Genomic DNA, 27,909 nt, shown 5'->3' with positions numbered 1-27,909 from the left:
TGGTGAGGACGGCGGAAAAGATCATCAGGACTCCTCTTTCTCCTATCTAGGAAATCGCAAAAAGCCGCTGCCTGACCAGGGCTCAGAAAATCTGTAGAGACTCCTCCCACCCCCACCAAGGGCTGTTTTCACTGCTGGAAAGAGTTTCCGCAGCCTTCGTAGCAGAACCTCCAGGTTCTGTAACAGCTTCTTCCTTCAGGCCATAAGACTCTTGAACGCATCATAATAATCCCCTCAATTCCCCCCCAAAACGGATCAACTCACTGGAATATAAAGACAATATAACATACATCCATAAACGTGGATGCATATGCAAAAGTGCAATATATTTATCTGTATTGTAAATCTATTTATATCTGCACCTTATTGCTCTTTTATCCTGCACTACGAGCTAATGCCACAAAATGTTGTTCTTATCTGTACTGTAAAGTTTAAATTAGAATGACAATAAAAGTAAGTCTAAGTCTAATAACCTTGTTTGTGACCCAGCATAAAATAAAAAGAAGGAGCTCAAGCAGCATCTGCTTTTGCTATATTGCCTTTGAGTTATGAAAAGTTAATGCTCGATTATATAATACATCACACCTGTATAGTAGAAGGGTGTGACACCAAGCCGAGAAGTTGGTCAACTTTGAAAATCCACACGCTACCAACTTGATAATACCGTATTTCCTTGAATTGCCGCCGGGGCGCTAATTCATTTAAAACCTCTTCTCACGCCGGCGCTTACCAAAGGCATGCGGTAAAGGCAAGCATGCGGTATTTATTTTAAAATCTCTTCTCACTCCGGCACTTACCAAACGCATGCAGTAAATTTAGGCCTGCGCTTAAAAATGTGAGTGTGATGTAAGGATACCATCATGAAAAGCACATCTAATAAAAAAAACTTTATGGTCTTACCTTTACTTATAAATGAAGTCCATGCGCAGCTCCTTCTGATCAAAAGCATCGATAACTTGTTTATAGAAGTCTTCCTTATCTTTCTTCAGTTTTAAAAGTATCTCTGTCTAGATGGAGATGTTCCTTTATTACCTCCTGCTTCGAATGAAAGTCCAGTTTAGAAAACTGTTTTATTTTAGATATGTAATCCTCCATGTTAAAAGTGCAAGCGAGAGGAAAAAATAAACACACGCTGCTCACTCTTGCTGCTTGTTGTCACTTCTTCTGCAGCCGAGTAGTCGCAAGAAGGGTCACTAGCGCCCTCTACCACCAGGAGGCGGGAGTCATTTAATGACTCATATTTGACACACGCAGCTACGGGATAATAATAAAACATAGCTGCTTATTGTTTTTTTTTTTAGCATATTCAATAGATTGGACCTTGAATCCTAATGAATAGCTCTTAATCTTCTTCCCTTTATGCGATTTAAAAATATTGAAATCAGCCTCCTCCATTTTGAAAATGATGACAGGTGAAGTGTCACTCGTGACATGACGAGTTTGACCCGGCGGAAATTCTAGGCATATGCTGATTATTTTGCGAAACGAGTTTTACTCGGAGTTAATCCTGAGCCGACGGTAATGCTAAGCATGCGCTAATTATTTTGCGAAACGAGTTTGACCCGGCAGTAATTCTAGGCAGGCGCCTACTATATACTATATTCGAGGAAATATGGTACATGACTCATAACTAGGCTCTCACATAAATCCATAGCAACATTGCTACAAATATTTTTTTTTAATCTGAGAAATGAGAATTATTCTGAATTTAATATCTCCAGAAAGATACAACCATCCCATCCGTCGGCATCCGTTTTAGGGCAGCCATTGTAAATTACTGTTCTATGTTCTGAAAGTGGTCAACCCACAGTGACCAATCTGCCACACAATACCTCAATTAACAAGAGGGAATTACACTTCAACGACTGTTGTTGGCATTGACAGTAGGATTGCTCGTTTGCATCTCAACAGTTGTTTTTCTCACTATGATCGGGCATTGGAGGATGAATATTTTTCTCAGTAAAGCGCTCAGTTTAGAGTTGTTTTGACTCTCTGTGTCTCTGCAGGCTTGGCACCCTGTGCACCTTCTGATCACTTTGCCCAGGGAGGCCGGGCAGGTACCTAGAAGCCCCATCGTTGCTATGGCGGTAACTCCTGGATGCAGGGGCTGTGGCGGCCGGACGCACTTTATCTTTGACAGCGGGAGAGTTGCGTCCATTCTTGCCACAATGTGACCTCTGACCTCTGCTGTGGTTTCTCTCCCCGTCTAAGGACAACGAGAAATCATTTAGTATTTGCGGGTACTAAACTTTCTATTATAGTGCGTATATCTGTAAGCAATAATATCTGGCAGTTAATTAGCCCAGGGTGCTCAAAGTCAGCTGGGATAGGCTCCAGCTAATCTGTGACACTAATGAGAACAGGCTGTATGTAAAATAGATGGAAGAGTGTCGCTCACTGTCATGGTCTTGCAGTAAGGCTTTGTTGTCCTTGTTTTTTTCTGCAGCTTGCCTGGCCTCTTCCAAATCCATTGCAGCCTTCAATGCAGCAAGCTTATTCTTTTTCTTGTTCTCTTCATTTTGCTTCAAGCATAAACCCACAAAAGACAATATTGTGTATCATTTCGTCATTGACGTTAAAAAACATTCATACTTAAATTTTTAAGAGGAAGAAAATAATGGAATCCTCCTATAAGCCCACCAATGATTGTTTGGACTCTGCTGCCATCTTGTTGATACATTTGGCAAGTGCAGCTACAGAGATGTATTTTTTTTGTTTTGTGTTTTTGTTTTGTTTTTTCCTTCTATGCATCATTACAGCAATTTAATCACATGACTTCCATTTCTTTTCTTTGGAATTGTAGATTTCATTTATATCGCCCACTCTCATTACGTTATAAAAGACCATATCATAGGACGATATTGTAGGACAATATCACACTTCTATATCATAGGACATTATGTCATGGGACGATATGGTACGAAATCGTAGCGCGGTATATATCGGAACAAAATCAGGACTAAATCATTGGACATATCAGAGTATGAAATCATAGAACAAAATCATGGGACGATATAGTATATCATAGGATGAAATCACAGTACGATATAGGACAAAATCGTAGAACAATATCATGGGATGATATATTATGAAATCATAGCATGATGTAAGACGATATCAGCACTAAATTATACTATATCATAAGACGATCATAGGACAATATCATAGTATGATATATTAGGAGTAGGGCAAACTCATAGGACAATATTATAGTACAAATCGTTGGATGATATCATAGGACGATATATGATAAAATCATAGGACGGTCTCATAGGGAAAAAATCATTGGATGATATCAGGTCTAAATCATAGAACGATATAAGACAAAATTATATTACGATATCATAGGACGAAATTATAGGACAGTCACATTTCAAAAAGCTACAGAGATGTGCATAGTAGAAGTTAGGCATACAGGTTGGGTTGCAATCACGTGACCTAGAAGCATATCCGGGTTTCAGGCGATGGGCCAAAATTGGACTACTATTTATTTACCTGCATCAGTGCAAATGTGGCCGTATTTTGAAAGGTTTAGAGCAGGGTTGTCAAACTAATTTTCAGATTGGGCGCCACATGGAGAAAAATCTACTCCCAAGTGGGCCGGACTGCTAAAATCACGGCTCGATAACGTAAACATAAAGAAAACTTCAGATTATTTTCTTTGTTTGAAAATAGAACAAATACATTTTGATATTGTACAAATCCTAATGAAGTTGTTGTACACTTACATGTTGCGGTCATTAGTATTCTATCTTTATTTGTCGTTACTTGTATTTTCTAAATAAATGGCGTGATATCAGTCAACTCATTGGTATCAATTTTCAATCTATCAAGATAAAAAAATTGTATCAAAATCAAATTACAGGATGTTAATCATTAGAGGTATGGGAAAAAATCGATTCGAATACAAATCGAATCGTTTACATTGTGCGATTCAGAATCGATTCTCATTTTTAAAAAAATGTTGTTGTTGTTTTTTTTATAACATCGAATCGTGACCCCAAAAATCGAAATTTAATCAAATCGTGGGACACCCAAAGATTCACAGCCCTATTAATCATGTAATTTGATCATTTTCCTTGACTGATGTACTAAGATCACGTGGTTTATCTTGTACATATGTAGCATCATCTACAAAGATACCAAAGAATTGCTATTGTGACATCCAGTGGACACATTTAGAACAGCAGTTTCTTTCTTTCAAAAATTTCAGGTTCATTTTTTGCTTCGCAAACTCATTCCGCCGGCCGGATAAAACCTGTTTGCGGGCCTTCCCAACATACCCGTAGCCTTATTTTCAGCAGTATATACCGTATTTACTTGAATAGCTGCCGGGCGCTAATCAATTCAAAACCTCTTCTCACTCCTGCGCTTATTCAAAGCATGCGTTAAAAGTAAGCAGGCACTAATAATTTTAAAACCTCTTCTTATTCTAAGCATGCGGTAAAAGTAAGCAGGCGATAATAGTTTTAAAACCTCTTCTCACCACTGCGCTTACCAATGGCATGCAGTAAAATATTGAGTGTGATTAAAAACAAAAACAAAAATTATTCTGCGTCCGCGGCTCGGTGGTTGGGGACCACTGCTCTACAGCATGTCATCTCGACCACTTTTACACCATACTGTCTACGTGCCAGACGGACGCATGCGTTTTGTTGCTTTTCATACGAGATTACAATGCATACTTGGTCAACAGCCATACTTTTTACACTGATGTTTGTGATATAAACAACTTTAAGTGCGCCACACTCTGTGAACCCACACCAAGCACATTACTGGAGAGCATTGGCTCTGTGGCACATTATAAACGCAGCATAGGGATTACCCACAATTCCATGTATCCGTGACTCTTGGCTATATTATAAACACGCCCCACACCCTGCCCACCTCAACCAACGCACGGAGAGGGGGGCGGGGTTTGGTGCCAGCGGGTGTAAGGTGTAGCCAGGAGTCATGGATGCATTGCATTCTGGGTAGGTGTTGTGTTGCGTTTGTGGTGTGTTGCAGGGCCGATTTTCTCCAGAAGTGTGTTTGTCATCGTTTAATGTGGGTTCTCGGAGTCTGCCGTGTATTGGTAGGAGTGTTGAAGTTGTTTTATATCACAACCATTAGTGTGATCTGTATGCCTGTGGAACAAGATCCCTGGTTTACACACAGTGAAAGCAACAAAAAAAACTCTTCTGCCATTTTGAAAATGATGGTAGGAGAAGCATCGCTCGTGACGTCTCGAAACTTGACCCGGCAGTGAAAGTAAGCATACGCTTATTAATTTGGGAAGCGGGTTTAACCCAGGCGTAAATCAAGGCAGGCCCATATTACATGCTCGGCGACTATTTATTAATTTCTATTGTCCATGTTACGTATTGTATATCCAGCTTCACTTCCAATCAGGAACCGCTTCAATTTGGTTGTAGTCAGCTCTGCGGGCTGTGGGCACGTTCGTAAGTCAACGTGTCTTAAAGTGGCCGCGAATTACAGTAGTTCTGCGCAGCCGCAGTCTAGATCGACTTGGGAAAGTCGATTTAGCTTAATTGGAGGGCTTGACAATCTAATTTTTTTTTTTTCCCATGGGGCCCAAAAATCCGGTTGGCACCATAATATGAATTTTGATATTGACCCAAACAATAATGACATGGCTATATTGTGTATAATTACTAAATAAAGTAGGGAAACCAATTTACCGTCTGTAGTTTTTTCTTCAGTTCAATGTTTGCTGCCTTGTAGCTTTTAGACGTGGATCGCAAGTAATAAATGGACAGCCTGTAATATAGAGCCAGTGATTATTACTGAAATGTTAGATGATGTTCATACAAACCCCGTTTCCATATGAGTTGGGAAATTGTGTTAGATGTAAATATAAACGGAATACAATGATTTGCAAATCATTTTCAACCCATACTCAGTTGAATATGCTACAAAGACAACATTTTTGATGTTCAAACTGATGCACTTTTTTTTTTTTGCAAATAATCATTAACTTTAGAATTTGATGCCAGCAACACGTGAAAAAGAAGTTGGGAAAGGTGGCAATAAATACTGATGAAGTTGAGAACTGCTCATCAAACACTTATTTGGAACATCCCACAGGTGTGCAGGCTAATTGGGAACAGGTGGGTGCCATGATTGGGTATAAAAGCAGCTTCCATGAAATGCTAAGTAATTCACAAACAAAGATGGGGCGAGGGTCACCAATTTGTAAGCAAATTGTCGAACAGTTTTAGAACAACATTTCTCAACGAGCTATTGCAAGGAATTTAGGGATTTTACCAACTACAGTCCGTAAAGTCATCAAAAGGTTCAGAGAATCTGGAGAAATCACTGCACGTAAGCGATGATATTATGGACCTTTGATCCCTCAGGCGGTACTGCATCGAAAACCGACATCAGTGCGTAAAGGATATCACCACATGGGCTCAGGAACACTTCAGAAAACCACTGTCAGTAACGACAGTTGGTCACTACATCTGTAAGTGCAAGTTAAAACTCTACTATGCAAAGTGAAAGCCATTTATCAACGACACCCAAGAACGCCGCCGGCTTCGCTGGGCCCGAGCTCAACTAAGATGGACTGATGCAAAGTGGAAAAGTGTTCAGTGGTCTGACGAGTTCACATTTCAAATTATATTTGTAAACTGTGGACGTGGTGTCCTCCGGAACAAAGTGGAAAATAACCATCCGGGATGTTATCAGCGCAAAGTTCAAAAGCCAGCATCTGTGATGGTATGGGGGTTTATTAGTGCCCAAGGCATGGGTAACTTACACATCTGTGAAGGCACCATTAATGCTGAAAGGTCCATACAGGTTTTGGAGCAACATATGTTGTCATCCAAGCAACGTTATCATGGACACCCCTGCTTATTTCAGCAAGACAAGTGTTGCAACAGCGGGGCTTTGTAAAAAAAAAAAAAAGAGTGCGGGTACTTTCCTGGCCCGCCTGCAGTCCAGACCTGTCCCCCATCGAAAATGTGTGGCGCATTATGAAGCGTAAAATACTACATCGGAGACCCTGGACTGTTGAACGACTACTAAAGCTCTACATAAAACAAGAATGGGAAAGAATTCCACTTTCAAAGCTTCAACAATTAGTTTCCTCAGTTCCCAAACGTTTATTGAGTGTTGTTAAAAGAAAAGGTGATGTAACACAGTGGTGAACATGCCCTTTTCCAACTACTTTGGCACGTGTTGCAGCCATGAAATTCTAAGTTAATTATTGTTTGTAAAAAGAAATAACGTTTATGAGTTTGAACATCTAATATCTTGTCTTTGTAGTGCATTCAACTGAATATGGGTTGAAAAATATTTGCAAATCATTGTATTCTGTTTATATTTACATCTAACACAATTTCCCAACTTATATGGAAACGGGGTTTGTACACCCCCTAAAGCATTACAGTGGCACCTCTGTGTTGGTACGGCCAAATTCCCACGCATAGACAGTTGCATGATTTGTAAAGTTGAGGAGGTGTGCACTACTAACTGGAGCTGCCAGATGAGAGAGGAGAGCTTGAATACTAAACGAAAAGTGCTGAACAAAAAATTGATTCACATCCACAAGCTTTTTTTTATTAATTTAAATTCTGCTTTTTTGTCAATTGAATTGAATAAAGAGGTACAAGCGGTAGAAAATGGATTGCTAGATGGACGGACATTTTTTAGGCTAACAATGCGCGTAAAAATCCTATGTCAGCAGCCAAGAGATGCTTTTGTAACCTAATTAGTAATTTGTTAATCATGTAACATGTTAAAATAATTATGTAAAATCTAGACTTGATTCTTAAAGGGGAACATTATCACCAGACCTATGTAAGCGTCAATATATACCTTGATGTTGCAGAAAAAATACCTTTTTTTTTTTTTTAACCGATTTCCGAACTCTAAATGGGTGAATTTTGGCGAATTAAACGCCTTTCTATTATTTGCTCTCGGAGCCATGACATCACACCGTGACGTCACCTAGCTAGTCAACCTCCATTTTCTCCACCACATTACACGCAGCAAGTCAAATCACCTCTGTTATTTTCCGTTTTTTCGACTGTTTTCCGGTACCTTGGAGACATCATGCCTCGTCGGTGTGTTGTCGGAGGGTGTAACAACACAATCAGGGACGGATTCAAGTTGATTTACGTAGAATGTGCATTGATTAGCACGGCATGCTAACTGATGCTAACATGCTATTTAGGCTAGCTGTATGTACATATTGCAGCGTTATGGCTCTTTTGTAGCTATATCTGCATCCAGCCTTTCCCTCCATCCACATTTAATGCCAAACAAAGACTTACCAATTAACTGATTTAAGTTGCTCTAGTGTCAAGAGATGCGAAAGTCCCTCGTTTGGTCCGCACATTTTACCGGCGATGCTACGACAGACATGGCACAGAGATGAATGGATACCCTGCGACACTCAATGCAGATGCATTTACAACAAAGTCAACAAAATCGCAAAGGTGAGTTTTGTTGATGTTATTGACTTATGTGCTAATCAGACATATTTGGTCGCGGCATGACTGCCAGCTAATCGATCGTTTGGTCTGCATATTTTACCGGCGATGCTAAGGCAGACATGGCCGAATAGCATCAGTAGCTATTCGCTCAAACTGTTCAGTTTCTTCTTCAATTTCATTTTCGCTATCTGCCTCCTGTCACACCTGGGTGAAGTCTTGTCTGGTTTCATGTCTTGTCATTTCCTGTTTTATTTTGAAAGGTTAACTCTCCCTCTCGTTTCAGGTCACTTGCCTTTCCTCCCATGTCACTGGTCTCTCTCCTGATTGCCTGATTGTGCCCACCTGTGTCACCCTCCCTCATGTGTATAAATGTCTCTTCCTCTCCTTGTCTTGTGCCAGAGTATATCGTCTTGCTACGTGCCTCCAGCCTTTTCCACAGCCTTGTACCAAGTTTGATAAGTATTGTCTCACTTTATTTATTGATTTCTTTGTTTCCTCTGAGAGAGTGATTTTCTGTTGCTAAAGTTTTTTTCATGCTAGTAATTTGTATCTAGTTCATAGTGCCGTGTTTTCCTTTTCCCTCCTTCTGGAGCGTCTTTAGTTTACTGCCTTCTCGACTCCTTTGCATGATTGATTTTCCTTTTGTAGATAATTGGACATTGTTGGTTTTCGCTATTAGATTCGTATAGAAATTTTGCTATTGCCTTTTTCCTCCTTATGGAGTGATTTTTCTGTTTTTGGCCTTATGCCCTTTGCTACCTTCCTTTGTTCCTCAAATATATCTCAGATAGATTTTGTAGCCACTTTGTTTTGATCACTCTGTTCTAGAGATAGCATAGAAATGTATTTAAATAAAGTCTGAGTTCAATTGTCACGCTTCTGCACTTGAGTCCTCATTTTCGCCCAGCCCTAACACCTCCATACTCCAACCATCCGTTTTAATACATGCCTAATCTGTTGAATCGCTTACGCCGCTGAAATCCGAGTCTGAATCCGAGCTAATGTCGCTATATCTTGCTGTGCTATCCGCCTGGATAGCATGTATATCACTGGATGACGTCACAGGAAAATGGACGGTGGCTTCACAGATAGCGAAAATCAGGCACTTTAAAGCCTTTTTTCCGGATATTCTATGATGGGTAAAATATCAGAAAAAAAATTGAAAAATAAAATAACCCACTGGGAACTGATTTTTATTGGTTTTAACCCTTCTGAAATTGTGATAATGTTCCCCTTTAATCGATTCGTCACCCCAAGTATCTGAATCGAATCAATGAGGTGCCCAAAGATTCCCACTGCTATGGATTACTGTTCAGTGCGTTTTGTGGCAATTCCAACTTTGACCACAACGTCAGTTGTTAAGAAGAGAAGCGCTGTCCATAAATCGGACAGTTTTAAACCACATTTTTTTGTAGACTATACAGGAAGTCACATTTAGATACATCCATCCATCCATTTTCTACCGCTTGTCCCTTTTGGGGTCGCAGGGGGTGCTGTAGCTTACAATATCTCAGCTGCACATGGACGGAAGGTGGTATACATCCTGGACAACACAGATAGACAGGCAACATTCACACTCACATTCACACACGAGGGCCCATTTAGTGTTGCCAATCAATCTACCCCCAGGTGCATGTTTTTGGCGGTGGGAGGAATCCGGAGTACCTGGGTGGAACCCACGCAGTTACGGGGAGAAAATGCAAACTCCACACGGAAAGATCCCAAACGTAGGATCAAACCCAGGACTACTCAGGACCTTTGTATTGTGATGCACATGCACTAACCCCTGTCTACAGTGCTGCCCACATTTGGATACATCAAAGTACAATGCAAGCGCCAAAAAACTAGGAACAGATGGTTGACAATGATTGACAGCACGCATTAAACAAAATCAAGTTCCCAAACAAAGACTCGCAGTCTTGAGTACTACTGCAATATAACCCATCGGGGGCGGGGGAAAAAGTTGTAATGTCAAGATTAAAAAGGTGAGAAACACTATTAGATTTAAGAAAAAGCTCTCCCTCCCACCCTCTCTGCTCATCACCGTTTTAGACAACAAAAGTCTTCACTAAAGATAAAAGTGGTGTGAAATGTACAGTTGTTCCATGCAATGTGTCGTTTAGTATTATTTTTCATTTTCTGCAAACTATAATTGTTAGAGATATCCGATAATGACTTTTTTGCCGATATCCGATATTCCGATATTGTCCAAGTCTTAATTACCGATTGCGATATCAACCGATACGATATATACAGTCGTGGAATTAACACATTATTATGCCTAATTTTGTTGTGATGCCCCGCTGGATGCATTAAACATCCAGCGGGGACCACAGTTAGAAGGTTTTCCAAAATAAAAAAACTCAAGTTATGGAAAAAAATGCCAACATGGCACTGCCAAATTTATTTTTGAAGTCACAAAGTGCATTATTTTTTTTAACATGCCTCAAAACAGCAGCTTGGAATTTGGGACATGCTCTCCCTGAGAGAGCATGAGGAGGTTGAGGTGGGCGGGGTTGAGGCGGGGGGGGTAGCGGGGGTTGTATATTGTAGCGTCCTGGAAGAGTTAGTGCTGCAAGGGGTTCTGGGTATTTGTTCTGTTGTTTGTGTTGTGTTACGGTGCGGATGTTCTCCTGAAATGTGTCATTCTTGTTTGGTGTGGGTTCACAGTGTGGCACATATTTGTAACAGTGTTAAAGTTGTTTATACGGCCACCCTCAGTGTGACCTGTATGGCTGTTGACCAGGTATGCCTTGCATTCACGTGTGTGTGTGTGTGTGTGTGTGTGTGTGTGTGTGTGTGTGTGTGTGTGTGAAAAAAGCTGTAGATATTTTGTGACTGGGTCGGCACGCAAAGGCAGTGCCTTTAAGGTTAATTGGTGCTCTGTATTTCTCCCTACGTCCGTGTACACAGCGTTGTTTTAAAACGCCGCTGTGTACACGGAAAACTTTTTGAAACAGATACCGATAATTTCCGATATTAAATTTTAATGCATTTATCGGTCGATAAAGTTAAAGTACCAATGATTGTCACACACACACACTAGGTGTGGTGAAATTTGTCCTCTGCATTTGACCCATCCCCTTGATCACCCCCTGGGAAGTGAGGGCAGCAGTGGGCAGCAGCAGTACCGCGCCCGGGAATTATTTATGGTGATTTAACCACCAATTCCAACCCTTGATGCTGAGTTCCAAGCAGGGAGGCAATGGGTCACATTTTTTTATAGTCTTTGGTATGACTCTGTTTGAACTCCCAACCTACCAATCTCCGGGTGGACACTTTAACCACTAAGCCACTGAGTAGGCTATTATCAGACATCCCTAATAGTTGTTCTCTATAAAATGTGTTTGTGCTGGTATTTTTGGGTGTCTGCAACAGATTAATTGGATTTACATTTTCAAAAATGGAAAAAATTGCTTTGATTTTCATAAAATGTGTTGTTTGTTCGACCAGATTACTAACAGAGGTACCACTGTATTACAATGTTGCCCAATGCACTAATCCACAGAATATTGTTTTACCAGTAGAAGAAAAATTATTGTCTTATTAGTCATTACGGTCAGAAAACAATCGACACTCCCCCAAATGTTTAAGACACCAGTGTCATGTTTGTACATGGCAGACATACTCCAACATTCTTACTCACACCATGAGCAACATGAAGGGCAGCACCAGTCCAGGATTGGAGGCATAACTAAAAACTTTTCCAAACCATGCCGGGAAGTCTGACTCCAGAGTCTCATGGATCACGTCAAACATACGTTTCTTGCCACTAAAGAGAAAGAATGAGCAACATGGAAAACCTGCGCACACTTTGTAAATAGTCAACTCCTTACCTGAAGGGTCCACAATCAAAAGACGGAGGGATTGTGACAATGGTGTACATTGCGGGTAGGGTGGACAGGAAGAGGATGACCAGTAACATGGCCATGTAGAAGTTGTTGGAGCCGGACGCCTTGAAAACTCTTTCCTGCGGCACGTTACAGCACATGACGGCCCAGCACTGAAGGTACATGGACACGTGGAGGCGGAGGACATTCAAAGCGGGCAGGCAAGGAGCATAGAAGGCGCCCATCCTAAAAGAATGCAGTGCTATACTCAGATGTTGGAAGGTCAAGACAGGGCAGAATCAGGTGGGACAGGGTCAAATGCAGAGGACAAATTTCACCACCCCGAGTGCGTGTGTGTTAGTGTGTGCGTGTGTGACAATCATTGGTACTTTAACTTGAACTTTAACTTGAACTTAAGATAGAAAAGTATAGACTGTGATGTTACAGGACAGAAAAGTACCTATAGTCTTATTTTTCGTGGTGTGCAATACGGGTGACAGTGTTTTTTTTGTTGCAGTTTATCTTATATCTATACATATTAGTAAGCAATACCATCCATTCATCCTTTTCTACCGCTTGTCCTGTAGTAATTATTAAAACATGTTCTACATTACGCTTTACTTCTGTTACTTTATGTAAGAGCCTGCACTGCAACAACAAAATTCCCCATTGTGGGATAAATAAGTCTCTTCTGTCATATCATTGTCAATGTGGGGGGGTCGCAGCTTACTGCGGGGTCGTTCTCCCAGGAAGGCAGACGGACTACTCAGGACATGGCGTTTTGGTAAAAACATGATTTAATTTTAACTAAAAAAAAGATACAAACAAAAAGCGCTCACAGCGGAGGTACAACTTGGGCTAAGGAACAAAACTAACACATAAACAGACTATGAACATAAATCAAACAAAAGTTACTTGGCATGGCATGAAGCAGGAAACTATGGCAAGGCATGAATAAAGTCAGCACAGAGCAATTAAAGATCACAGTGACGCCAGAGCGACCAACAGAAAATGACAGGCTTAAATAGTGATGTGGTGAATGAAAACAGGTGCGGGAGTTCAAATGAATCTGGTGCGTGAGTCATGAGGACAGGTGAACTGATTGGTCGTCATGGTGACAAAACAGGGAGTGAAAAAAAAAGCAACTTAAAGAGTCCAAAGGTCAACAGAACATAGCCAATCAAGACAAAATCAACAAGACATGACAATCATATCCTATCCTATCCTAGATAGGACAGGATATAGCAGGTAAGTCCAACTCATTTTAACTTCGGTGCCCACATGGAGGAAAATATTTTCCCAATTGGGCCAGGCTGGTAAAATCAAAGATAAAATTAAAGATAACTTCAGATGGTTTCTTTTGTTTAGAAAAAGATCAAGCACATTTAGAAAGTTTACCATTCATAATGTTGTTGGTTTTTTTACACATACATGTTGCGGTTAATGCTATTCTATCTTAATTTGTCATTATTTATGCATTCTGAATAAATTATGTAATAACGTTCAACAGTCCAATAGGTGAAATTGAGTCTTGCAAAGTTTTAAAATGCTACCATTGGTGGGGGTTTTTTTCAACCTAATAATGTCAAAACGTCGGGTGGAGACGGGCGGGGAGGGTTGTAGCTTAGTGCGAGGTTTGTTCTCCCAGGATGCAAACGGACTATTCCGGGAAAGGCTTGCAGGTAGGAACATATTTAATGATCTTCACTCAAAAAGATACAAAAACGGAAAACAAGGATGATCGTACTTGGAGTCAAAGTAAATACTTTTCATAGATTATGGCATAGCAAGAAACAAACAAACTGTGGCATGAAACAACTAGCATGACTATGGAAACAGACCTGAAAACGACCAATGACGCCAGGCCGACTGACTGGCAAAGGCAGTTTAAATAGTCTCTTGATTAGAGCCAGGTGAGCGTCCGAACACCAGCGGCAAGTGAAAATCATATGCAATCAAAACAAACAAGAGTGCATAAAAACAGGAACTAATGGAGTTAAACTAATAGAACATAACAAAAACATGATCCAAATCACGGATCATGACAAAAAGATAAAACGAAGAATAACAAAATCAAATTACTGGATGTTTAATAATGTAATTTACTCATTTCCCCCGACTAATATATGAACATCACGTGGTTTAGTCTGTATGCAAGGAGCAACATTTACAATAAAACTTATGAATTTGGACTCATTTTATTAATCACATAAATTATAAGGATATACGTATTTCAGCGTATTTGTGTGTTCCCATGCAGTCATTTAAGTACAACATGAAATGAACAGAATATCAAAATATGTTTTTCGGTGGGGTAGAAATGTCACAGGTTACATTACCAAAAACATATTTGATATTTAAGACATGAACGTAACGATCCACATTTTGCATCATTACTATCACTAATAAGCAGCTCCAGTCCAGACAGACATGCAGTTTGTCAGTAAGCTCTCTATAACTTACTTGCCAAACCTCCCGATTTTTCCGGTGGACTCCCGAATTTCAGTGCCCCTACCAAAAATCTCCCAAGGCTTCCATTCTCCCGAATTGTTCCCGATTTCCACCCGGACACGAATATTGGGGGCGTGCCTTAAAGCCACTGCATTGAGCATCCTCTACAATCTGTCGTCATGTCCGCTTTTCCTCCTTGAAAACAGCGTGTCGGCGCAGTTACTTAATATACGCGGCTTTTACAGACTCATAAAATTGAATGCAAGGCATACTTAATCAACAGCCATACAGGTCACACTGAGTGTGGCCGTATAAATAACTTTAACACTGTTACAAATATGCGCCACACTGTGAACCCACACCAAACAAGAAAGACAAACACGTTTCGGGAGAACATCCGCGCCGTAACACAACATAAACACAACAGAACAAACACCCAGAACCCATTCCGGGACGCTACAATATACACCCCGGCTAAGCCCCCCCAATCTCCCGAATTCGGACGTTTAAATGTTGGCAAGTATGTGAATACATGGTGTCCAAACAGGGAAGTGTTGCCTCTATTCCTCTCTTAACATTTCGCATAGCTCCGCCCCCTCCTGCTCTTGCTGTAGGCAATACAAAGACTTCTGATGGCAACATCCAGTGGACACATTTAGAACAGCAGTTTCTTTCATTCAAAATTTTCAGCACATTTTCATACTTATCAAACTCATCTCGCGGGCCGCATAAAACCTGTTCGCTGGCCTGATCCGGCCCAGTGGCCAGACATTTGACACCCCTTGGATATATGATGTAGGTTACTATAGGCTATAAGATAGGATAGGATAATATATAGGTTAGGATATAGGATAGAATATACAAACATAGGCTATGATAGGATAGAAGAAGATATAGGATCGAATTTAAGATAGGATAGGATAAGATAGGGCAGGAAGTGATGGGCAAAAACAAGTTATGACAAAATTGGGTAAAATATTATTGGAATGCACAATAAATAGGATGATATAAAATATATACAGGCACGTTTGTGAAAGTAAACTTGTTTTTATATTTGTTATTATAAAAACATTGTCCTTTTCTTACCATATCATTCCTTGATTGAAGATCAAGCCAAGGACATTCCCACTCACATCAAACTCAGAGTATGACGGCTTTTACATAGCAAAAAAATACATAAAATACACTAATGACTCATATTTTCGCAGCCTGTGTAGAAATTTCAGGAGGCAGTTAGAAAACGATGACTCACAAATCCAGCCTCCAGGTCCCAGCACCAGCAGTAGTTGAAAAAACGAACAAGCACCGCTCTCAGGAAATCACCAATAAGCAGCGTGGTGTAGGTTGTTATGGTATCAGATATGATGAGTCGCACAAACTCCTGCAAATGGTAGGGCAACCAGGTTTTTATGATGCGCAGTACAGTACATGTATCAAGTGGTCCTGCAAAAATAGTAAGAATGTTATTGGGCACAATGTGTTCACTCTGTGTTGAGTCATTTTAAAAATATATAGTCAATTAATCAATCAAAACTTTATATATAGCACTTTTCTTTCACAGGGAAGTTGCAACACAATGTGCTTTACACCAGTTTATAAAAAATACAAAAAGAAATATGTACATTTAATAGTATGACAGTAATGATAGTAATAATAGCAATAAATGAAAATAACTGAATAAAAGTTAAGATGCTAAGAACAGTTTAAATAGTTCGGTAAAAGCATGATATAAGAAGTTTGTGTTAAACCTTTTTTTAAAAAAAGAATAAAATAAAACTATCAACAATCTCTGCAGTCCTGAAGCAAATGCCGCTTTACCATGGGTCTTTGTTTTTGTTCTGGTATTTGGTAAAGATAAAGGGACGGGACCTAAAATTGAGCTTTGGGGAACCCCACAACTTATTTCTGTCATGTCTGTGTGATCATGTTTTGTTTTAATCATGTTCGGTTTTGTTTTTGGACTCTGTGCACTTTTGTTTGTTTTGTCACCATAGCAACCCATTAGTTTTCCCCTGTCGAGTCACGCACCTGTTTCACGTTTTGAATCACGCACCTGTTTTCACTGATCATGTCACTGCTATTTAAGCCGGTTTGTTTCGGTTGTTCGTCCTGGTGACATTATCCTATGTAATTATCCATCCAAAAACCTCTGCTACCCATGAGATTCCTGTTTATTATAGTTTATGCTTCATGCCATGACACAGTAAGTGTTCTTGTTTCGTGTTCATAGTTAATTGCCTTTGCACTAGTCTTTTGTTTTAATTAGTCAAGTTTGTTCTCTGTCATTGTGCGCGTCTTTTGTTTGCTTCCTTTTTGTAGTTTGTTAGTGTTATTAATAAATATGTACTTACATTCACGTCTTGCCCGCGCCAACTTTCCTTTGCATTCCGGGAAAACAAACCCCAAGATCCTCGTATTGAAAATTTCATGGGTTCCTGCAGGAACATGTTTCTATACTTTGTAAATATACACCGCTGGACAAGCTCTACAATGACATTGGCGACGGCGTGGCCCGGTTGGTAGAGCAAACATGCCAGTAATTTGGGGGTTCCAGGTTCGATCCTAGCTTTCGCCACCTTAGTCACATCCTTTGTGTCCTTGGGCAAGACACTTAACCCTTGCTCCTTATAGGTCTAAGTCTATTTCTATAGCGTGTGCCATTGTACCATGGTGGCCGAGTTGTTGTACACACTCTTGTGACAAGTGATATGTTGAAAATTAAAAATACTGACCTGTCCCACCATGGTCTCCCAGCACGGTCCGCGAGGCACATCAGCAGGATCCACAGCAAATGGCACGGTTCTGTTTTCTGAGAGGGTGCCATTGTAAAGACTTGCTTCCCACAGAGTTATGTTGAACTTGACTATTTTTTCCTCCTCCCTCTGCAAAACGCACAAAGCATTGAGCTCCTGTGCTATTAAATTACGCAGCATCTGCACACATTTGACCTCACTTTGAGGTTGATCTCATCCATGAGTGCAATGATGAAGGTGTAGAGGTTTCCCAAGAAGAGAGCAAAGATGCGGCCCAGCTGCCACTGCAGGGCGACTCGAGGGTGGTAGTTTTCCAAAGTGCTAATGATGTCAAACAGCATGGGACAAAACATCCCGAGTAATGACATGATCATATTTACCTGAAAAAACACGGTATTCAAAAATGTGATCTATGTTCAGTACAGAAGAAATGAAAATCTTCAACTTATTTTCAGTGACCAGAAAACGAGATTACATATATTGAATTTGGGAAAACCTGTTTCACTTATTTTACAAACGTACAAGTTGAACAATAGGTGTCCCAAGTCTGCGAAACAGTTACCAATTCCAGCAAAGTACATCCTTTGATTGAAATAAGACTTGAACCAGTTTAATAAATATGTTTAAAGCAGTACCAGATATTACCAACTAGTTTTCTAACCATACAAGATGAGTTTAACTGTGGCTGTTGCCTGTATGATGCAGTGTAACAATCTAATATCCATGTTCTATAGATAATCCCTGTGGAAAAGGGTGGAATGCCATCTCTGGGTTGGGGAGGAGACCCTGCCCTAAGTGGAGGAGTTCAAGTACCTAAGAGTTTTGTTCACGAGTGGGGGAAGAGTGGATCGTGAGATTGACAGGCGGATCGGTGCAGCGTCTTCAGTAATGCGGACGTTGTACCGATCCGTTGTGGTGAAGAAGGAGCTGAGCCGGAAGGCAAAGCTCTCAATTTACCGGTCGATCTACGCTCCCATCCTCACCTATGGTCATGAGCTTTGGGTCATGACCGAAAGGATAAGATCACGGGTACAAGCGGCCGAAATGAGTTTCCTCTGCCGTGTGGCGGGGCTCTCCCTTAGAGATAGGGTGAGAAGCTCTGTCATCCGGGAGGAACTCAAACTAAAGCCGCTGCTCCTTCACATCGAGAGGAGCCAGATGAGGTGGTTCGGGCATCTGGTCAAGATGCCACCCGAACGCCTCCCTAGGGAGGTGTTTAGGGCACGTCCGACCGGTAGGACGCCACGGGGAAGACCCAGGACACGTTGGGAAGACTATGTATCCCGGCTGGCCTGGGAACGCCTCGGGATCCTCCAGGAAGAGCTAGACGAAGTAGCTGGGGAGAGGGAAGTCTGGGCTTCCCTGCTTAGGCTGCTGCCCATGCGACCCGACCTCGGATAAACAGAAGAAGATGGATGGATGGATGGATATAGTTAATCCTGTTAAATGAAGAAATGGAGCTTATCCTAGCTGACTTATGGCAAAAAGTAGACTTCAGCCTGGACTGGCCGACAGGCTGTCACAGGGCAAACAGCCATTCAGACACACATTCACACCTTCCCAGACTGGGAACTGAAACCCCACTAGCTGCACAGAGACGGTTTACCACTATATTATCAGTGTTGCACACTATTATAATTTTAATAGTTTAATCACCCATTCTCAGATACGTGCCCACACGGCACTACATTTCTTAATCCTCTGTTTCACTATTTCAATTGTACCTCATTCCGTTCCCACCAGCTGTGGTTGTCCAGTCCATCCAGGGCAAACTTCTGAGAGCGCCGCACAACAAAGTAAATAAGGTATCCACTTCCTGCTAAGCAGCATAAGACCAGGAAGTTGGCCATCACCCGCAGGAAGCGAGTCAAATGAATGTTGTCATCCTTTTGACTCTCTTGCTCTTCTAAGATGGCTTCCTGGTGTAACGAAAATGATACACAAGCTCGTTGTAAATGTGTCGTAATTCTTGCAGTGAGACACAACACATAAGGATTGACCTTAAAACTGGTAGTGATGGAGGCAAATTTATTATCCGCGGTTTCTGCGTTGCCTATTAGGTAGTCCCAGCTTGTGAACATTTTCCAGCTGAAATTAAAGCTGTTGTCGTCTCCAACTCCGGTCTCGTTTGCATTACGAGCCATCCTTTTATCAAAGACAAGGTATATTTATTACTTAGTACATTTCGTATTGACACAGTCAGTCACTCACGTTCTGATCACCACCATGTAGCTGTAGGCCACTGTGCCCACTCCGACCAAGAAATAAGACAGAGGCATACGGAACTTGAGCCAGCCGATGGAACGCTGGTCATTGTAGTAACCGTAGAAGAGGACGGAGTACTGGGCGTAACCCTGCAGCGGCACATTCGAAATAAGGGTAAGCGAAAGGAACATAATATTACCATGAATTGATTAACGTGGACCCCGACTTAAAGGAGAACATTAACACCAGACCTATGTAAGCGTCAATATATACCTTGATGTTGCAGAAAAAAGACCATATATTTTTTTAACCGATTTCCGAACTCTAAATGAGTGAACTTTGGCGAATTAAACGCCTTTCTAATTATCGCTCTCTGAACGATGACGTCAGAACGTGACGTCACCTAGGTAGTCAACACCATTTTCTCCACCACATTACACGCAGCAAGTCAAATCAGCTCTGTTATTTTCCATTTTTTCGACTGTTTTCCATACCTTGGACACATTATGCCTCGTCGGTGTGTTGTCGGAGGGTGTAACAACACGATCAGGGACGGATTCAAGTTGATTTACGTAGACTGTGCATTGATTAGCACGGCATGCTAATCGATGCTAACATGCTATTTAGGTTAGCTATAGCTACATATTGCATCGTTTTGCTTCATTTGTAGCTATATTTACATCCAGCCTTTCCCTCCATCCACATTTAATGCCAAACAAACACTTACCAATCGACGGATTTAAGTTGCTCCAGTGTCAAGAGATGCGAAAGTCCCTCGTTTGGTTTTAACCGGCGATGCTACGACAGAGATGGCACAGAGATGGCAAGAATGTCTGGATATCCTGCGACACTCAAAACAGATGCATTCCAAACTATAAAGTCAACGAAATCACAAAGGCGAGTTTTGTTGATGTTGTTGACTTATGTGCTAATCAGACATATTTGGTCGCGGCATGACTGCCAGCTAATCAATGCTAACATGTTATTTAAGCTAGCTGTATATACATTTGTAGTTGTATTTGCATCCAGCGTTTCCTTCCACCCACTTTTAATGCCAAACAAACACTTACCAATGGATGGATTTAAGTTGCTCCAGTGTCACAAGATGCGAAACTTCCGATTGTTGGTCTGCACATTTTACCGGCGATGCTAAGGCAAACATTGCCGAATAGCGTCAATAGCTATTCGCTCAACAGCTTTAGTTTCTTCTTCAATTTCATTTTCGCTAACTGCCTCCATTCTCCAACCATCCGTTTCAATAAATGCGTAATCTGTTGAATCGCTTAAGCCGCTGAAATCCAAGTCTGAATCCGAGCTAATGTCGCTATATCTTGCTGTTGTAACCGCCATGTTGTTTGTATTGGCATCGCTATGTGACGTCATAGGAAAATGGACAGTGTCTTCGCAGATAGCGAAAATCAGGCACTTTAAAGCTTTTTTAGGGATATTCCGGGACGGGTAAAAATTTTGAAAAAAATTTGAAAAATAAAATAAACCACTGGGAACTGATTTTTATTGGTTTTATCCCTTCTGAAATTGTGATAATGTTCCCCTTTAAACAAGTTGAAAAACTTATTCGGGTGTTACCATTTAGTGGTCAGTTGTACGGAATATGTACTAAACTGTGCAATGTACTAATATAAGTATCAATCAATACACAAATATAAACTGACCCCAAAGTCCCACAGGACAGCAAAGTTCATTGCACCCCCTTCCTCAGCCCTGGGGACAGTCTTTCTTGGGATGCTGCCATAGGGCCTCCCCATCAATGCCTGATTAGCAAACACACAGTAATAATAAAAATTGATAATAATACATTGGATTCAGTTGGTGGCATGAAACAACAAACCTCTGGCACCATAACCAGGCCAAAGGTCAGACCAAACAAGATCATGTTGATGCCGTACATCCACCGCAAGAAGATGAAGTAGGAGGCAACAGAGGAGCCAAAGTGACCTGTCACACGGGGGTCACATGGGAGACATGAAGATATGTTACACGAATGCTCACTGAAAAACCTTGACCTGTTTTTCAAGACTGGTTCTAACAGGAAACTTTTGAGAGTCTGGAATGTTTTTCAACTCACTTTCAATCTCCTTGATTTTCATCTCCCAGGGGATGCATGCCGTTTGGAAGTTTTCAAAATCCCGTTGAAACTTCATCCATTTCTAAAAAAAAATGTGTATGTATATTAGGGGTGTGGGAAAAAATCGATTCGAATACGTTGTGCGATTCAGAATCGATTCTCTTTTTTTTTTTTATCGATTTTTTTTTTTTAATCAATCCAACAAACCACCATACAGCTAAACCATAAAAATGCAATCCAATTCCAAAACCAAACCTGACCCAGCAACATTCAGAACTGCAATAAACAGAGCAATTGAGGAGACACGAAAACAGAACAAACCAAAAGTAGTGAAACAAAAATTAATATTATCAACAACAGTATCAATATTAGTAATAATTTCAGCATAGGAGTGATTAAAAATCCCTCATTTACATTATCGTTAGACATTTATAAAAAATTTAAAAAAAAAGAACAATAGTGTCACAGTGGCTTACACTTGCATCACATCTCATAAGCTTGACAACACACTGTGTCCAATGTTTTCACAAAAATAAAATAAGTCATATTTTTGGTTTGTTTAATAGTTAAAACAAATTTACATTATTGCAATCAGTTGATAAAACTTTGTCTTTACAATTATAAAAGCGTTTTTAAAAAAACGTACTACTCTGCTAGCATGTCAGCAGACTGAGGTAGATCCCGCTGAAATCCTATGTATTGAATGAATACAGAATCGTTTTGAATTGGAAAAATATCGTTTTTGAATCGAGAATCGCGTTGAATCGAAAAAAATCGATACATTATGGAATCGCGACCCCAAGAATCGATATTGAATCGAATCGTGGGACACCCAAAAATTCGCAGCCCTAATGTGTATATATATATCGGAGCTCTGGACAATCCCAATTTGGATCAGGTCTAAAGTACATTGTTACCTCAGTTTTCGTACGCTCTCACCTTTCACAGGATTCGGTTTTTGACGAAAATATTTGCCAAATGTTTGCCCCAGTTTTTGTATGTTGCCTCTTTCATCGTACGGCCAACAATTAAACCTAACAAACTACTGTAATCCGCTAGTCCCCTTATCATTCTGTAAAATCAAGTTCCCAAAGAAAGAATACCAAACAATGATGACATCCAACCTGATGCACTAAAGGTTTGTGTGTATTAAAACGTGTAAACTTGGTAGCGTACGCAGATCTAATCTACAAACTGTAGTAAGCTTGTGCGCAGGGGATTTTGTCCGTTAAAAGAGCAAAATAGAGCGTGCAATCCATTTTGCGTGTCTGTCTTCATGTATCTATCCATCCATCCATTTTCTGCCGCTTGTCCCTTTTGGGGTTCCGGGGGGGGGGGTGCTGGAGCCTACCTCAGCTGCATTTGTGTATATGCAGAATGTATGCTGATTATTAGAGTGCCCGCAATACTGGGAGGAGATGCAAATATTATCATTTAGTGCTCACAATGTGATTTATTGAGCCAACAACTGCAAGACAGCAGTTGCATCTACAAAACCCAAAACCAGTGAAGTTAGCACGTTGTCTAATTTGTAAATAAAAACAGAATACAATGATTTGCAAATCCTTTTCAACTTATATTCAATTGAATAGACTACAAAGACAAGATATTTAATGTTCGAGCTGATAATCATTAACGTAGAATTTAATGGCGGCAACACATTGCAAACAAGTTGCAACAGGGGCATTTTTACCACTGTGTTACATGGCCTTTCCTTTTAACAACACTCAGTAAACGTTTGGGAACTGAGGAGACACATTTTTTAAGCTTTTCAGGTGGAATTATTTCCCATTCTTGCTTGATGTACAGCTTAAGTTGTTCAACAGTCCTGGGGTCTCTGTTGTGGTATTTTATGCTTCATATTGCGCCACACATTTTCAATGGGAGACAGGTCTGGACTAGGCAGGCCGATCTGGTACCCGCCCCCTTTTACTATGAAGCCACGCTGTTGTAACAATTGGCTTGGCATTGTCTTGCTGAAATAAGTAGGGGCGTCCGTGAAAAACACATTGCTTGGATGGCAACATATGTTGCTCCAAAACCTGTATGTACCTTTCAGCATTAATGGTGCCTTCACAGATGTGTAAGTTACCCATGCCTTGGGCACTAATACACTCCCATACCATCACAGGTGCTGGCTTTAGAACTTTGCGGCGAGAACAATCCGGATGGTTATTTTACTTTCTTTCCGGAGAACACAACGTTCACAGTTTACAAAAACAATTTTGAAATGTTGACTCCTCAGACCACAAAACACCTTTCCACTTTGCATCTTTTCTGGGTGTTGTTGATAATTGGCTGTTGCTTTGCATAGAGTTTTAACTTGCACTTACAGATGTAGGGACAAACTGTAGTTACGGGTTATGTGAAGTGTTCCTTAGACCTGGATGGCCCAGGTCTTGGTTATCTAATCACTTGTCACCTTTATTAGCAGCAGCCGGGACAAGACACAGGGTTGAAGTTGGAGTGGGAGCCAGAGAGATAGGGACAGACACTGAAAAATACATTTTGCTGGAAAGCAAATAAAACCGTGTCGTACCCTGACATCCAGGCTCTCGTGGCAGTGTGTGGTGGTCCAAGGAACCCTTTACCGGGCAACCTCTACAAATGATAACAACTCCAGTAGTTTATGAAGTAATGTAATAATAATGTACAACATTTACCTATAAGAGTGGACTTCTATGGTTTCTCCTTCCAGCTTCTACCCCGTCAAACACACCATCTGCAGCTTCTTAATATATGGTTTTATTGATAAATTCTCAAGCGTTTAGCTATAATTCTAAATCCTTGGCTGTTGTTAGACTCATAATGCTTCAGTATGGTGCAGCCTAGCAGTGATACACTCAAATTGCTTCACCAAGTCGACTACACACTTGATCATGTTTTTGAAGATTTCTTTCTTTATTTCAATGAAGATCATCCGCTTCTTCTACTACACACTCTTTCTTTCTTCCCATGGTTGAAAAAAATTGTTTTATATATATATATTGCTCGACAGTATGACCAGATAATTGGTAAGATCTTGAGGAGTTCACTGACATTTGCTATGCCAACTAATGGCAGGGACGCTTGTGACTCAAACTTTGTTTTGTAAATTAAATCATTGAAATTAGCCAAGAAAAAGCTCTTATCTCAAAAAACTCTTAAGTTTTGCTAACATCGACTAATTGAATTCAGCAGCCTCGTCTTACCTTGCTCATCATGACCTTGTAAGCGTAGAACTTTCTCCCTTTCCCTTTGCCCAAAGCTCCTTCATACTTCTCCACAAAGTCTTGAGACTCCCTGGAAGGAAGAAGTGAAGTGAATTATATTTATATAGCGCTTTTCTCTAGTGACTCAAAGCGCTATATATAGTGAAACCCAATATCTAAGTTAAATTTTTAAACCAGTGTGGGTGGTACTGGGAGCAGGTGGGTAAAGTGTCTTGCCCAAGGACACAATGGTAGTGACTTGGATGGCAGATGCGGGGATTGAACCGGCAACCCTCAAGTTGCTGGCACGGCCGCTCTACCAACTCAACTCCCACAGTTGACACGTTGACCAGTGACAGTTACCGTAAAGTTGACAGTTTCTTTTTCATGGGCCAAGGCTTCCCCCGAAGACTCTGGATCAGTTTCTTCCTGTCGTCCACTTCCTCTTTCAGCTCCTGCAGATCCTCAGCCGTCAGTGACTCTGGACTCAAGTCTTCCTCGTCGCTGTCGTCATCCTCACTGGTGTCTTCTTCACTTGTCTCCTGCTCTGAACTGAGACAGGAAAATGTTGTTTTTTCATAAAGTGTTTAAGTTTTGGATTATCGTAACTAATTTATTTACCTTGTTTCAATTATTTTCTTGTGCTTTTTTTTCTTCACATCCTTTGTTTTTTCTTTCACTTCACGTTTACAATCATTCTTTTTTCTCTCTTCTTTTTTAGCACTTTCATCTTTGTGCTTCCTCTTGGCTTTTCTATCCTCCACTTCTTCCACTTGCTCTACCTTTTGTTTTACTCTTTCATTTTTCATGTTCTTCTCTTTTGTTTTTTTTTCCACCCTTTCTTTGACTTCATCTTCCTTTCTTTCACTCCTGCCTGTATGTTTGTCATTCTTTTCAGTTCTCCTCCTCTTTCCTCTTTCAAATCTCTCTGATCCATCATCCACTGACTCCTCCTCTTCAACGTCTTTTGAACGTTTTTTCTTCTTTCCTTCTCCCTTTTCCTTTTTCTCCCTGTTTTTTTCCTTCTTCTTTCTTCTGACCTTCACCCGCTCATGCTCTTCCAGATTCGTAGACTTGTGATCTTCTGCAGTTTAGATGTGGTATTTGGGACACAAATACAAGACTCACGTTATTGACAATCACAGTGACACCTACTCTTTCTGTAGTACTTGCAGTATTTATCATATTTTTGATGCGTGCCAGTGTGACTACTTGTTTTTATAGTTACACTGCAAAAAGTCAGTGTTCCAAAACAAGAAAAAAAAATACAAAAATGAGGGGTATTTTACTTGATCTAAGCAAAATTATCTGCCGATAGAACAAGAAAATTCGGCTTGTCAAGACTTTCCAAAACTAGTAAATTTAGCTCACCTCAATGAACCCAAAAATACCCTAAAATAAGTACAGTATATTCTCACTAATAACAAGTGCACTTTTCTTGGTAAAAAAAAATTTGACCTTTTTGCTCAATAAATTGAAAAATATTCTTAAATTATGTAAATCCTAGTGCCATTATCTGGACCTAATGACATGCGCTCCGTATCATGATTTTTTTTTTCATGCTTGAAGTAAGAAATGATCACTTTAAAAAAGTAGTTTTATACTTGAGTGTTGATGACAGAGCCTTGCAACAGTTGATATTCTAGTTTCAAACATGTTTTACTCAATATAGGTCATAAAATCTCAGCAACAAGCTGTGATATCTTACTGAGATCATTTAGGACCAAAACACTTCAAACAAGTAAAACACTAACATAAAATCTAAGTGAGAAGAATTATCTTATCAGACAAAAATTAAGCAAATATCACCCTTATTTGAGATTTTTAATCTTACTTAGATTTCAGTTTTTGCAGTGCATGAAGTACTATATGCAGGGACAATAAGGTGACAGGACTCACCCTTTTCCAGTCCAATGTCAACTACAGACAGAGAGATCATAGTAACAAAATTAACAAAGACATCAAATACAGGAAGGTTCGTATTACCAACAAGTCCCAATAGGTTCCCACTTCCCTCCTTGATTACAGTTTTTTTTCTATTTGCTTACTCGCAATTTTACTAACTGTGTGTCTTTTTTCAGAAGATATACACACTTTTTTCCAAACACCACGTTCAATTTTCTTCATTCCAAGATTATTTGCAAAATGACACACTTTGGTCAAAACATATGTCCATTCATCGCAATAAAGCAAGAATGTGTAAAATGCAGTTTTATTGTCATCCATCCTATTTGGGTCCCAAATCAATCTCAAGAAAGTCAGTGACTTCACTATAAAAGTGGGTGACATTGTTATCACCAGGAAACATTAGGTCACCTCCATAGGTTCCATTCTAGAAGCTAATCTTTCCTGTGATAAAATGGCAACCAAGGTAATCAAAAAGGTCAACCAAAGAACAAAATTTCTCTACAGAATCTCCTCTCTGGTCAACAAAAGCACCCTGAAGATTCTAGCGGGAACTCTCATTCAACACTTTTTCGATTACGCATGTCCCTCCTGGTACCTCAGCACCTCCAAAACTCAAATCTAGACTGCAAACATACCAGAAAAAGCTAGTCAGGTTACTTTTAGACCTCCACCCCAGACCACACCTCACTCCAACCCACTTCTCCGAAGTGGGCTGGTTCAGGGTGGAGGACAGAGTAAAACCACTTGCACTAAGCCTTGTCTATAAAATCCACTACACCTCCCTGATACCGAAGTACATGTCAAACTACTTCCTTAACGTAAATGACCGCCATAACCACAACACCAGGGGGAGCTTCACAAACCACGTTAAACCCAGATTCCGATGTAACAAAGGTCTTAACTCATTCTCCTTCTATGACACATCAATGTGGAATGCACTCCCAACAGATGTGAAAGTAAGTGCATCTCTATCCTCCTACAAAACCGCTCTAAAAAACAACACCTCCAGGCAACTTCAACCCTTTACTAACACCCTCCCTCCTC

General features: G+C 40.4%; 1 protein-coding gene across 1 annotated transcript; it reads right to left on the bottom strand.

The window, feature by feature from the left end:
- Positions 1-1,510: 1,510 nt before the first annotated feature.
- On the bottom strand, positions 1,511-26,042 carry tmc1 (transmembrane channel-like 1). Its single transcript, XM_061906779.1, has 18 exons — positions 25,579-26,042; positions 25,321-25,509; positions 24,958-25,048; positions 21,767-21,848; positions 21,530-21,636; positions 21,354-21,452; positions 19,687-19,829; positions 19,476-19,620; positions 19,200-19,394; positions 17,676-17,855; positions 17,455-17,604; positions 15,975-16,103; positions 15,809-15,876; positions 12,278-12,517; positions 12,088-12,213; positions 5,682-5,760; positions 2,399-2,522; positions 1,511-2,206 (listed from the first exon to the last, which is right to left on the bottom strand). Exons 1-18 carry the CDS (start codon positions 25,764-25,766, stop codon positions 1,974-1,976), a joined length of 2,568 nt encoding a protein of 855 aa, XP_061762763.1. The 5' UTR covers positions 25,767-26,042; the 3' UTR covers positions 1,511-1,973.
- Positions 26,043-27,909: the final 1,867 nt, after the last annotated feature.

This window comes from Nerophis ophidion, linkage group LG07 (genome assembly GCF_033978795.1).
Source record: "Nerophis ophidion isolate RoL-2023_Sa linkage group LG07, RoL_Noph_v1.0, whole genome shotgun sequence".
Classification (NCBI taxonomy): Eukaryota; Metazoa; Chordata; class Actinopteri; order Syngnathiformes; family Syngnathidae; genus Nerophis; species Nerophis ophidion.
This window is presented reverse-complemented; position numbering and strand designations above follow the sequence as displayed.

Coding starts and splice junctions, on each gene's coding strand:
- tmc1 (XM_061906779.1), bottom strand. CDS start 25,766: ATGAAAAATGAAAGAGTAAAACAAAAGGTAGAGCAAGTGGAAGAAGTG. Junction 21,849..24,957: donor ACAAGGTCATGATGAGCAAG/GTAAGACGAGGC, acceptor ATTTTTTTTTAG/AAATGGATGAAGTTTCAACG. Junction 17,856..19,199: donor GCTGGTGGGAACGGAATGAG/GTACAATTGAAA, acceptor GTGTTTTTTCAG/GTAAATATGATCATGTCATT.